Here is a 14198-nt window from a genome sequence, read left to right as displayed (position 1 = left end):
CCTCACGAAGAATGGAACCAAGATAATACAGATGGGAAGTTATAGAGGTTTAGGGCTTTGATGATGGCTCAAAGCTTCATGTTTAAACATGCCAGATTTAACAGACACCACAGCAAGGAAGGGTCTCAGACCCCATGTAGTTAAGCCCACTCGGTCTCCCAGTGAGGAAATTGATGCAGAGAACTGAGCGCCTCACTGCAAACACAGAACTGAACATTGCCTGAGTGTGCCAGAAAAAGTGAGGCACCTTGGCTCCTACTGTGCATTCTTTGTTTCTTGCACCTATTTGGGTCTAAAGTGCCTAGCTTAAGAGAATTCCTTGTTCTTGCATTCCTGAAGAGTTCATGTTACCTACAACAGCCTCCTGGGAAGGGATCACTTTTAGGTTTGATCTGTAAGGAGTTTCATGTCTAAACTTGGGGAATGTCAGGACTTTCATTGTTCCACAATATTTAGGACCCATCTGTCTGCGTTCAGCTTTTTCTTAATTATCAGAAATTCAAGTCCTTGTATGTGTGTGTTTTCCCTTTAAGAGGAAAGGCTGCTTTAAAATAAAAAAATGTTTCAGCTCCTGAGACAGCAGAGTTGCCCTTCCACAAGGACTGGTCTACCCATCCACGTGGATAATTGTCTTTATTTCTGTATCCTCTGCCACTGAGGAAGAGAGGAGGAGCTGACTCCCATATCTTGGAGCTCTTCCTCTGAAGGCTTTTCCTTCTTAACAAAATGTAATCATTTATTCTGCAGACCTTCAGGCCAGGTGGAGGGGACAGAGTGCCTGCGTGCTAAGTCGCTTCAGTCACGTCCAAACCTGTGCAACCCTAAGGAGTGTAGCCCACCAGGCTTCTCTATCCATGGGATTCTCCAGGCAAGAATATTGGAGGGGGCTGCCGTGCCCTCCTCCAGGGGATCTCCCCTACCCAGAGACCGAATGCCTCTCTGATGTCTCCTGCATTGGCAGGCTGGTTCTTTACCACTAGTACCACCTGGGAACCCGGGGACAGAGAAGAGCTGCCTTAACCTTTCTCAGGAGAGCAGAGAGCTCTCTGGAGCTACTCTCTTCACACAGACAAGCACTCAGCAAGGTCCACAGCTATCTCTGGCCATTTGCCGCAGATTAGAGCGGGTATAAGTTCCGTTAGCCAACAGAAACAAAGGTGTGCGAGACTAACTTAAAGCAAGACGTGTCACTAAACTCAAGAAATTGACGTAAAACATGCCTTCGACAAAGATGAATGGAGCAAGGATAAAAAACAGAAAATATCTGAATTATCTGTTTCCTAATAGGAGCTCGTGAGTGCTCAAGAAAAGAAAGAATATGATATAGTGTTTCCACAGGCATCTATAGGTGAAGGATCACTGGGCATAAGTCTAATTCCGAGTCTTTTTTTTTTTTTTTTTTTCCTCTTTAATGCAAATACAATTGCAGTCAGTTACACTGGGAAGAACTGCCTCTCTACCCTCAAGTCAGCGACATTAAGCCATAGGGGCCTCCAGGGGCCGTAAGGGGCGATATCCCTCCTCCACATCAAGTGACAGAGGACTAAAAATGCTGCCCTCCACAGAGGTAGTGTTCCTCTGTCCTTCTCTAGGAGACTTTAATAAAGTAACTGAATGAAACGAAATTTGATCAGATGTGTATAGTTCAGCCTTCTTGCTTTGCCCCTTAACAATTTATAAAGGTGTTTCTATCCATGGTCCTGTTTGATTAAATGATATTTGAAGTGTTCCACTCTCTGAGAAAATGTGGTTTATAGCCTTGGCATACATTTACATAATCTTGTTAAGGAAATCTCTTCAGCTTAGTTAAACTATCCCAATAAAAAAAAAAAAAATCTTATCTCTGGTAGAAGAAAGACTGTTTTCTCCGAAAGGAATAGGAAACAAATATGGAGTCTGACCACATTTTGAGAATCTAAGGCTCTAATTGTAGTTACATTTTTTATGTTTTATATTTGAAGCTTGTTAACAGAGATGGATGAGAAGCAATTGCTGTGTTTGGAGGATACAGTCATGTAAGAAAAGAATGCTGTGGCTAATGTTTTTTAAATGTGGATTTTAAAAATAATTTTTTATGTGTTGCCTTGGAAAATGTTTATACATTTAAAAAAAAAAAAACCTGAGGGTGATAAATTACCACCAATCTCTCAAGCTCCCCACTGGAGCCATCAAATTAAGGGTTAACCTCCCAGGATTCCCCTGAATTAATCAGGAGCTAAGCCAGGGGCAGGCTGGGCTAGGGAGAAGGGACTGGCAGAGCTCCACCTCCCCAGAGACGCGTGGGGCACAACACTGCAGCCCACAAGTAAAGGAGCCTTGGCAGGGCTCCCAGCGCCTCCCTCAGGCAGCCCTGTGCACAGAAAACACGCCCCAATCCCACATGAGCCCAGGGTTTCTGCTTATCAAGAGCTGATCCTCCACTTCCAGGGAACCAAGACAAGGGGTTGTGTTTACAGAGTAGAGGGGTTTTCAGCCCTGATTTAACCATAAATGTACATCTTTCTTTGCTCATTTAGGAAGCAGTCTGTGATAAGCCACTGGGTCATTTTTCTAAGATGTCTAGATCCATTCAGCTCTAGATAAAGATGCAGCTAGACGGACCCAAGAGTGGTAGTTTAGTCACTAAGTCATGTCCCAACTCTTGCGACCCCAGAGACTATGGCCCGCCAGGCCCCTCTGTCCATGGGATTCTCCAGGCAAGATTACTGGAGTGCATTGCCATTTCCTTCTCCAGGGGATTTTCCCAACCCAGGGGTTGAACCCAGGTCTCCTGCATTGCAGGTGGATTCTTTACTGGCTGAACCACCAGGGAAGCCCCACTTTGTGACCCAATGGCTTGCCCTTCAAACAAAACTGAAAGGATGGCTATGCTAACCACTGGCATAAAAGCCCTTGGAATGCTGGGAGGCACGCAGATTTCCAGGTTCCTTTCTAGCTTTAAAGAATCCAGAGTTTGGGGCATAGAACCCTGGACTCTCTATTATTTGTGTGTGTGTTATTTTTTTAATTGGAGTATAATTGCTTTACAATGTCATGTTAGTTTCTGCTGTACAACAAGGTGGATCAGCCATATGTGTACATATGTCCTCTCCCTCCCACCACCTTGAACTCCCTGTGCTATATCACAGGTTCCCTCTAGCTAGCTATTTTACACATGGTAGTATATTTATGTCAAACCTAATCTCCCAGTTATCCCACCCTCCCCACTCCCCACCTTCATGTACTTGTCTGTTCTTTACATCTGCATCTGTATTCCTGCCCTGGATCTAGCTCTCCAAGTGATTCTTGTACATGCTCAGACTTAAAAAACACTAACCCTAGAGGGTTTGGGGTTTTAAATAAATCCCTGATATCAGCATTAGGTGTTGTGGGCTTTCCAATTAAAGAGCAAAATATGTTTCCCCCGTGTGCCTGGCTCATTTAGTTATTTGCGTATAGGACAGAGCAAGTTGACTTCGGCTGTAAGAGGAAGAATGCCCCCTTCCTCATGTTTATGCATCATGAGTCTTTGCTTTCAGGACCTTAGAATCTCAGTGAAAACAGAGAAATCAGCCCCTGGCTTCCTTCCTTCCTCTGCCTACCAGAGTTGGGAATGCCCTTACCTACAGCTCTAGGTCTGTCCACTTCTGCAACCCACCCTTGGTGAATCTTTTCAGCCATCAGACCAAGCATCAACTGGTTGTACTCAAATTACATTCCCCCTCCTGCTCATCTCTTTAACAGTCAAACCAAATGGAGTCCCTGGGAATTCACACTTTCTCATTGTCGTCCTTCTACCTGAGAACTGCTTGGGGTTCCTCTTCCTTAACTTTGCCCTGAATACTTCCCTTGTACCCAGCCTCACCTCCTTTCTTCTCCACCACCAGAGCTGCCCTTAAGTTGAGCCCATCTAAAACTCTCTCCAGTTCTAGCTAGTCCTCTAGCCTTAAGTGCTAAATCCTACCCAAGCCTGAAGAGCCCTGCTCTTAAGGAAATTTTTAGGGACAATCTTTCAGAAAGCCTCCTACCAGCCACGTGGTTCCTGAATTGGTCAGCACCTCTAGACCTAGTTGATGATGACATTCCACGTCCACCTCTCCTCTGTTGCATCTCCTTTGGCCCTGGAAGAGGCGTGCATCTTTACCTGCTCCCTGCCAAGACCCAGTTTCCCCCTGGACCTCTCCCCTCACCCTCAATCTCACCTCTGCCTTGAGAAGTCAACTTATCCCTCTTCTGTCCTTTCTTATCCCCAATTGCTTACGTTTCATTGTGAATTATGACAAACATTCCTAGAAGCCAGTCAGTTTCTAGAAATAAAATCTGAGATGCTGGAAAGGGAAGGGAACTAACACTGCTGTTCTCCTGCCCCTCACAAAGCCCAAAGGCACTTCCTTCAGCTGCGAGCCCTCTCCTCCCCAGTGTCTGCCTCTATGGACAAGTTCCTGGTCTCAGATGAATTGGTTTTGTTTTTCAGGCCTTGTGCAAAGACTTAGGTTTGAGGAGTCAAAGAGACAGGGACAGAGAGACCTGTTAGGGTATTTTCTCCAACCGATGATAATGCTCTAAATTCAGGAAATCCCACTCCCTAAAAATTTGCATGAAGTAATTTACATGAGGTTGATATTCTCCTGCTGGTTTAGATTAAGTTGTTAGGCTGTAGGCTAGATGTTTAGATTCAGAAGACCCAGCTAAGCCCTTATCTTTCAGCAGGTTGTGGGCCACCAGAGCCCCCATCACTTAAAAATAATTAGCTAACTCTCCCACCCGAGCTAGTGATTTGATGATCTGTATGCTGAACCAGACCTCTACAGGGGAATAAAAGAAAAAAGACCAGAGTGCCAGAAGGAAGCTTAATTTTTAAGGTAAATTTGGATTCCTTTAAAGGACAAGTAAAAAAAAAAATCTCTGAAGATGCTCTAAACCTAGGGAATCATAGTTTTTTTCCTGCCTGCAGCTTCTTGGTTCCTCCATGTGCCTAGCCTTATTCTGTGCTTTACATTTTATGTGGAAAATAATGCACATAATACTTAGCACTTCCTTTTGATAAAGAAAATGTTTCACAGGGCCAGTAGTGAGATTTATTCCTAAAAGAATGGAGAATAGCTTCCAGATGTATTTTCCCATCACGGACTTTCTTTCCTTAAGTATTGACAGAGGGGAGGTTTTATCAAGGTCTTTGTGATGGGCTTGTTTATAATGAGAAGATATTAGTGGAGCGCATCTAAGTGTTTATCACCAACAGATGACAGAAAGGAGCATATGGCAGGAAGAGAAATATATATTTGTCCAAGAATCATGGCTTGTTAACACTCCCACATTCGTCCTAAACTCCGTGATCATGTACTCTCTACATGGCACACGCTCACTTGTGGTGTCCAAGAAGAAAACTAAAAGTCAGACACTGATTTCTTCAATGTGGAACTGTCAAATGATGCTAATTTGGACATTTTTATCAAAGATGGTGGGATTTCCACTCAGAAATCCTGTGCTTACTGCTTCACTGTTGCTGGTGTCTGGGCAGTGCTGTGTAAGGGGTTTAGAAAAATATGGGCTTTAGCATTTTTGCACAGCTCTTTATGATAAAACAAGAACAATGAAAGGAAATGTAAGAACTGAGCTCTTACATAAAACTGAGCTCGGGGTTCAAGAACCTTTTCACTCAGAAATCTCTTTTGAAGAAGGTCTGTAGATTAAAGACCAGACCAACACAACCTTTAGGACACAGAGGCAATTTTTACCTGGCGTTGGCCAAAACCAAAAGCACCGTTCCAACTCAGATAGGACCCCTAAACCCCTACTGATTAATTCTTAAAGTAAACTCTGCATTGATTAGCTTGCAGCTGTCCTTAGAAGCTCCTGCCCTCACCATGGAGCTGTCAGGGGAGTGGCAGGTAGGGTAACAGCACAGTGAGAGCCCCTGTACTGAGCAGTAGGTCATAGAATTCTCTAGAACTTAGACAGAACCCTAGGTATCAGCACCTGACTCTTATCTTCCCCTTTTATATCTGAGGAAACACTGCTCTGGTCAAGCTAGAGGACGTTCCACAGGTCACCAGAGCCAGAACTGAAATCAATTGTTCTGTTTCCCAATTCAATGTTATTTCTAAGCCACAGTATTCCTTTCACTTTAAAATTACTATTTTTATGGTTTCACGGTTCTTGAAATCATATTAGTATTTAGGTTTATCTACTTGTATTCAACATCATTTCTCATTCACCTGCTTAACTGTACAAAAAAGCCATCCCATTCTTTGGGATATTATCACGGGGCCTGGCAACCATGTGGCAAACTTGGCATTTATGCCAGAATGGAATTGTGGGTGGAGAAAAAGGGGGCTTAGAGTTTTCAGAAATGGTCACTTTTTAAGCAAAAGTAATCATTATAGAGTAAGAGAAATTCAATTTAGAGAAGTTAAGTTGCTTTAGGCCTCAGATACTCAAAGGGCTGGCATGGTAGGAGGATGCCTTTGGTGTTCTTCTCTTATCTATGTTTTCTCTGTTGGTAATTCCATTGAATTGCTTGGTCTTAAGTATCACCTCCAGTCAAAAAAAAACAAAGTGAAGCACAAACCAACCAACCAACCAAGTCTTCAACCATACCTTCATCTCTCATCTCTTAAGCACTCAACCCCTTTTTCCAACAATTGAAGGACACCTTCCCCAGCATCTCCCCAGGCTGCTCAAATACTAAGTGTCCATGGGGAAATCTTTTTCATCCCTTTGCTAGCAATTCCTGCATTTCCAGTCACCATTTAGTCTACCGTCATCTTCTATGACACAGGCTGAAAATCACCATGCTTCTCTCCAGGTCCCATTACCAACTTCTACTGCTTGTACCTAGTATTTGCCCCATCTCTGTCTCTTCTGCTGCTGCTGCTGCTGCTAAGTCGCTTCAGTCGTGTCCGACTCTGTGCGACCCCATAGACGGCAGTCCACCAGGCTCCCCCGTCCCTGGGATTCTCCAGCAAGAATGCTGGAGTGGGTTGCCATTTCCTTCTCCAATGCATGAAAGTGAAAAGTGAAAGTGAAGTCGCTCAGTCGTGTCTGACTCTTCGCGATCCCATGGACTGCAGCCTACCAGGCTCCTCCATCCATGGGATTTTCCAGGCAAGAGTACTGGAGTGGGGTGCCATTGCCTTCTCCAGTCTCTTCTGCTAACCCTCACTGAAATGCTCCTGGCTCCCTGGGTGTCTCCAATAGGTTATCTTTTGTATTTGTTTCTATTGTACTTTATATTCCAGCCCTTTTCTCTATCTGGAACCCCTCTTACCATTCTATGATTATATCTTATGGCAGTTTTAATTTAGTGCCAGTTTCATGTAGCCTTCCAGATCCATTCAGTCAAAAGTATTTTCTGCCTACCCTGACATCCCCAAAATTTCATTCTATACCTTTCCTTTGGTGCACACTTTTTATTTAAGAAGATAGTATTTTTTTTTTGAACATATACTGTGTATCAGGCATATACCCAGGCACTTTGTATACATTTCTACTTAATCCTCTCAGCAGCCCTATATCCCAGAGGTCCATATTTTACTGGTGTTGGATACAGCTTGGACGTGGGGACTCCACTCCCTGGGTGATTTCAATGTGTAGTAAGGTTGAGAACCACTGGTAGAAGTCCAAATGCTTTAGCCAGACACTATCCTGTAGTAGATATCACCTTTGATGTTCTAAAAAACAAACGTTGGACCCTAGCCCAGTCCTACCTAATTAGAATCTCTGGGGCAGGGAGCCTTGGAGTCCATGCTTTAACAACACTGCACAGGAGATTCTGTCATATAATCAGAATGCAGAAACCGCTTGAGCAGACCCTATGTCGTCTCCCAATCTTAATATATTAAGAGTAATTGTTTGTTTCCTCTCACTGTATATAGTCTGTAAACTCTTGAGAACTGGTTTACATTTGATCCACCTTGGTCTTCTCTCTGGTACCTATCAAGACTCCTTGCATATGTTTTAGAAACTAAAAAACCAAAAGAGTGCCCTTTGATGACCTCATTAAGAAAATAAAAGACATCTTTACAGAGTACTTATTCCCTGTACTAGGTTTTTAATCCCTAATATGCTGACCTGAAAGTAAGCAAGTCATTTCAATTCCCTGAGCATCATAGTTGCATGACTATGCAGTGCCAGAGCTAGGATATGAACCCAGATCTTCTGATAATACTTTTTATCCAGCCTCAGGCCTTCAAAGCAACTACAAAGTAAAACAAACAAACAAACTGTTTGGATACATGTTCTCGCCATGTTTCTAAAATCTGAACATAACTTCTCACAATGGGAGGGAAAAAAAAAAAACAACTGTTGGCCTTATGAAATGGATTTGGGGGAAATACCATGATTTAAACCCCAAAATTAATTACAGGACCTAACATATCTTTTCTTCTCTTACACCTCACTCTCCCCCACCCCCAGATGTACATACACTCAGACAAATACACTCTGATGTTCTTGGACATTTCTTGACAACTGCTTTGTTTATTGCATTGGCGATTTTCTTAGGTTTTTTTTCCCTTCTTAGTTTGTATAGTTTCTCAGACTTTTCAAATAATTTGGGCTTCTGCCGTATATGAAATCATTTCAAAGGTTCATATACAGTTTACTTAAGGCAGTAAATTGGCATCTGGTATAAACTTCTAATGTTTTGGTGCGATATGAATATGCACTTAAAACGTATAAAAGCATAACAAAGTTGAAATGATGCTCAAACACAACCTGCTGCTGACATGTACCCAGTCAGGTCCAATTCTGTCTGCAACACCATGGACTGTAGCCCGCCAGGCTCCTCTGCCCATGGGATTTCCCAGGCAAGAATACTGGAGTGGGTTGCCATTTCCTTCTCCAGGGGCAAACACAACCTGGAAACATGGATTCTAGGCTCTCTTTGCCATTTCCAAGCCCGATGATTCTGGTTAGGGGAGGAATGTTACAGAGCCACTTTCCTCACTTAAAAACTGAAAAGGAGAATGACCTAAAATAGACTCTCCCAATTTTTCTCCCAAATACAAATGGCATGATCCTTTAAAGCAATAATTATTTATTTGGCCTGTGGTCAAGATCAAATGTATAATCAGTCCTTATCCTTATTATTTTTAAGGGCAAACAGAATTATAATGAAAATTTTTATACTTCTTTACGATTTAGAAAGTGTTTACCACAACTGCCTCCTTTGACTTTCATGACATAACTGCAGAATAGTCATTATTATCCCCATTTCACAGAAAAGAAAGCGATGCAGTGAGGTAGAGTGGCTTTCTCCAGGAGAACAAAATCAGGAGATGGCAAACCTAGGTCCCTGCCCAACCCAACTTTTGACCCCTTTCAATAGCTCAGTGGCCATGGGCAAAGCTGGAGGAGATCCGAGGCGGGTGGCTCTGACATGCACACGGCTCCCCAGTAGCCTGCCTGGCTTCCTCAAATGTCTGCTACCCCAGATGCCTTTAAATTGCTTTGGAAGAGAATACCAAGTGGGGATTTATTTAACATATCATTTCTGGGTATGAGTTTTCCTGAGCATTTATAGATCTGTGTTTTTCCAAGAAGCTGAGTGTTCCTGATAAAACAAGACAGATAATGATAAATGAGCATCTATGTAAGCCTAGCTGGGAGGAGGACCAGGGACTGTTAACACCCCTCCTGTGAAGCTAATCCCATTTCTTTTAGCTATTTCTTTATTAGTTAATGAGGTCTTGCAAAAATATGTGTCTGTGATGATGTTTTAGCATCCTTGCCTCTAGGAACATTTTCAAATATTCATAAAGCAGCTCGTCTGACCAAAGCTGAAAGCAAAGGTGCATTAAGCATGAATTTAGTCAACTTCAATGCGGGTGGTCAAAAAGCTGCTCCTAAAATAACCTAAATAATCCTCCTCATTGGTTTCCAGATCCACAGCTCTGGGCTCAAACATGAAGGAGGACAGGGAAGAGTACATTTAGAACAGCCAGGACTCCGAAGGGCGGCCCCATAAGCTTTGATCCTGCTTCCTGACTGACAGCAGAGTGGCTTTGTTTTTGGAAGACTGAATAACTTAAAAACACAATGAAAAAGGAATTACCAGCCAAGCCCCTAGGAAGGAGAGCAGATGCTAGTTCTTATCCCTCCAGGGAGGTCAGAGACCCACTTCCCACTTCAGTTTCCTCCGACAAAGTAGGAAAAGGAGACTCTCAAAAGGTGTCTCTGGTGCTCAGGGGTGCATTTGGAGAGGCAAACCAAACACAGAAACTCGACCAGCTACAAAACTTGAGCTCTAAGGTACAGGGAATGGTGGCAAGTACTTCTACAACCTGGTTTGGAGGATACCCCACGCTGTCACAGGGCGCGAGGAACCCAACTAGGGTACACACACACATACGTATACATATGTGCCTTCTGTCACCCAGAAGCAGTGCCACACAAATCCTCATTCTTTCTGTCTTTTTATGATTTCATTTTCCCAAAACATTATTTAAGGAAACTCACATTGTGGCTCATCTCCTGTGTTCAATTCATAAACAAAGGAATTTTTTCAAAAGATGGCTTTATAAAAACATATCACTGAAAATAACGTGAAGAAGATGAACCAACTTTGTTTGGTTCTGGGTGGGTGGCCAGGACTATCCATGGCATACTTTGTCTAAGAAACCAAAAATCGCAGCACACTGTTCTCCCTCCTGTTTCTGAGCAAGTACTTCGGAGCTGTCACCAAAATGGTGCAAGCCTTCCTGATCTACTGCCGTAAGAGCTCAAGGAACAAATCAGACGCTGAGGTCCTCTGACCTTTGATCCCAGAGGGCATTGTGATAAAGATTGGTGTTACATGTACAGGTAACTCAGCACTGCCTAACATGGAATGTTGATGCTTAAAAGGACACATTCATGTCATTGTCACTGAATCTCTTAAATCACTGGAGTCTTTGGCTTTTTTGAGAATGAAGGAAAGCTCTGAGCCACACTTCTGAAGAGAGACGTCCATGGAATCCCGTTCAGTAGAAATGTGGAGAAGGACAGATATCGTCCACTAGTAAGGGATGAAAATGCAAACATTTCTGTTTGCAGCTCAGGGCTCACTTTGTCCTTTTATCTGGTTGTGAACTTCCTCTAAACCTGAAAAGAAAAAATAAGTCCTGAAAAATAGCAATAGCACAGTAATAATGCTGCCCTGAGAAATGCTCAGAGTATAAGACTATTTCTCTTTTGTCTCTTGCTTTGAGGACACTGAGGGCACTTTGACAGCCCTTATGATTACACCAGATTCAAGCTAACATTCGTTATTCCAGATGCGATTCTGCATTTCTCAAAAGAAGTACTGTTACAGCCCGGATGTAAATTTGACTGTGTCCTGTACTTAATGTTCTATTCCAGGTGATTCACATAACGGGCCGGCTACGACTGAGGGTGTCACTGTCCCACGGGAGGACCGTCCCCAGCCAAATCATGGGGCTCGTGGTTGTGGCTCATGCCCTGCCTCCCCCTACGATCAATGAAGTCAGAATTGACTGCCATATGTTCGTCACTCGAGTAAATATGGACCTCAATATCATTTACTGTGAAAATAGGTACTTCGTTTTTGTTTTCATTTGCCCTGTTGTATGTTGCACATTGGTAAGGGCCGGTGTTTTCAGCAGTCTGAAGGATTTTACTCTCCCAATGAGGCTCATTATAAATCCTGATCTTATTTTTAATGGCTGCTTGGACTGACACCAACCATGCTTTTTATTTGAAATTTACATTGCTGCCCTGATTTACATTAGGGACAACAATGGGATGAATTAGGATACCCAGGCATCCATATGCTGTAACTGAGACCCATTTTGGCCGAGAACCCAAGGAGTGAGCAGGACTGAGATATTCTTGGCAAAACAATGCAGCGAGAGCTATCTCCTAATGCCTCAGCCAGACCCCCTTCCTGACTACTGCAAGGGCCCAGCCTTATGATGGGCAGTGTTCACACAGGCATTGAGTACCTTCTCCTAGTCAGCTCGGGCTGCTGGGACAAATCCCCATAGACCGGGTGGCTCAAACAACAGACATTTCTCACAGTTCTGGAGGCCGAGAAGTCTAAGATCAAGGTGCAGGCTGACAACGTTCCTTTGGTGGCAGGCTGGGGTAGGGGTGGGAGGTGGGGGTGCAGGGTCGGGGGTGTCTTCCTGGCTTCTTGCTATGTTCTCATATATGGGAGGGCAAGCTCTGATCTTTCTCCATATTATAAGAACACTAATCCCATCATGGGGGCTCCACCTTTATGACCTCATTTAAAACTAATTACTCTCAAAGGTCCCACCTCCAAATACTATCCCAAGGTAGGCGTCGGGGTGTAAGGACTTCAATAGACAAATTTAGGAAGTACACAAACATTCAGTCTACAAAGCATGTAGAGAACAAATAAGAATTTGAGATTCCCTAGAGGAAAAAAGACAAAAAAGAAATTTGCAGAACTCTTCAATAACACTTCATAAGCCTGAGGATTTCACTTGGATAGATTAAAGAAAGATGACCCATCATATAAGTGACTTGGCAGCCCTTCCTCAATACTGAGCTTTTACAAAAGGACTTTTTAGCCTCTGGTTAAGAAGTTCACTGTTTCATTAGGCACAAAGCAAGGGACAAGAAGATGGGACAGTGCCCCTTCAGACCTCTCACCTAGAAGTCACCAGTCTATCATCAGGCTGATGTGAGGAAGAGAGAATCCCGGGGCAGGGGGAGGGGGTGGAGGGGAGGTGCTCACGTGTGGCTGTGGGAAGGAAGCTTGGCAGTGTTGTTCCTTCTTGGGGACAGGACGGGGGAGGGGGGGGCGGCGGGGGAGGGGGTTGGGAACAAAAGAACAAGATGGTCAAGTGGTTTAGGAAAGTGATCTCTCTCCCCGGCCCAGACATGAAGAAGACAGGCAGTGCCCACATCCAGTCCACTGGGAAGCGCTAAAGATGTTGGGATCAAACTAGAAATGTCGCCCTTCCCAGTCAGGCTTTGATTCAGAGGAAAGGATTCACTGGGAAAAGATAACCCACCCAAGCTTTAGGGTGTTCAGGCAGGGAGAAGATATCATGAGCCTGTCACTATTATCTAATGAGTAGTTCAATATATTTGTCAAGTTTTGAGAGTATTTATTAAAATTTTATCACCATGACTATATACCTACCTGGCTATGTCTAAGGCATTCTTCAATGGCCACAGAGAATCAGGAAGATGAGTTCAGCAGAATGAGTAGCTAGAGTTGGCCAGGAATAATAGGGAGTGCTAACATTTATTGAACACCTCCTACACCCTCGGCGGCGTGCAAAGCACATTGAAAGCGCTGTCTCATTGAAGCTTCAGGACAGTTCTGGGAGGCTGGTGTTGCCCATGTCCACCAGTGCCAGGCAGTATCAGCTTAGAGAGAGAGAGGGTAAGTGTCTTGACTGAGGCCAAGACTTGAACTCTATCTGTCTCCCTGTCTCTAATTTCTCTTCAGAAGTCAGGTTAAATGGTATGGAAGTGGTCCAAATAACCACTGTGGGGATCTTTCATATGTGTGCACCCATGAAAGAGAATATACAGCCCATAAAGCAGTCTCTTCTGTTTTAAAATGTAGAACATTGGATACCCAGGGAGGCGGCAGACAGTCAAAGCATGAACTATAGCTTTGCGTCTTTGAAAACAAATGTCAGTTCCCTTGATTGAGAGTTCTACCAGCACCACTCACCACCAAAAAAAAAAAAAAAATAATGAAGCCTCATCTCATTTACCTAGCTCCCAGAAATCCTTAAGCCATCACTTAATTCTCAGGCCTGTGGTCACAGGTTGATTAATTCTTTTGATGCACTGCATGGACTTGGGTGCCTGATGGTGCCACTCTAGTAATTGAGATCACTTTCTATGGCCCACTTCATGTATCTTTCCTCCCATTAAAACATGTCTTTTTTTCCACAACCCCTTATTAGCCAGTATAATACAGCATTATTTCCCTACTGAAGATGACAGTAATTATTTAAAAGGACCCCTGTTAGAAGTAATTGCATATTTAATCTGAGAGAACAGCATATCTTGTGTGCCCGGCACCATGCTACATTCACATCATTTCATTCATTAGTACCCTCACCAGCCTCTGAAGTTGTTTCACAGATGAGGAAACTGGGTCTCAGAATATAGGTTGCCATCAGGATTTTGATCCTGATATACAGGTTGTCAGACTGGTCTAGGGTTTTCTACACATAGATGAAGAGGTCTTTGAACACGGAGCTCATCACATTCACCTTGATAAT

At 43.5% G+C, this 14198-nt stretch overlaps 1 protein-coding gene across 5 annotated transcripts in view; it reads left to right on the top strand.

The window, feature by feature from the left end:
* The window catches only part of NPAS3 (neuronal PAS domain protein 3), a 964678-nt gene that overhangs the window by 921501 nt on the left and 28979 nt on the right, over positions 1–14198 (top strand). For all 5 annotated transcript variants that reach the window (XM_025271190.3, XM_025271193.3, XM_044933430.2 and 2 more), the window contains one exon: positions 11323–11516. In XM_025271190.3, the coding sequence (XP_025126975.1) occupies positions 11323–11516 (194 nt within the window). The remainder of the gene's footprint in view (positions 1–11322; positions 11517–14198) is intronic.

This window comes from Bubalus bubalis, chromosome 20 (genome assembly GCF_019923935.1).
Source record: "Bubalus bubalis isolate 160015118507 breed Murrah chromosome 20, NDDB_SH_1, whole genome shotgun sequence".
Taxonomy (NCBI): Eukaryota; Metazoa; Chordata; class Mammalia; order Artiodactyla; family Bovidae; genus Bubalus; species Bubalus bubalis.
Note: the sequence above shows the minus strand (reverse complement) of the source record. Positions and strands in the feature narration are given on the sequence as shown.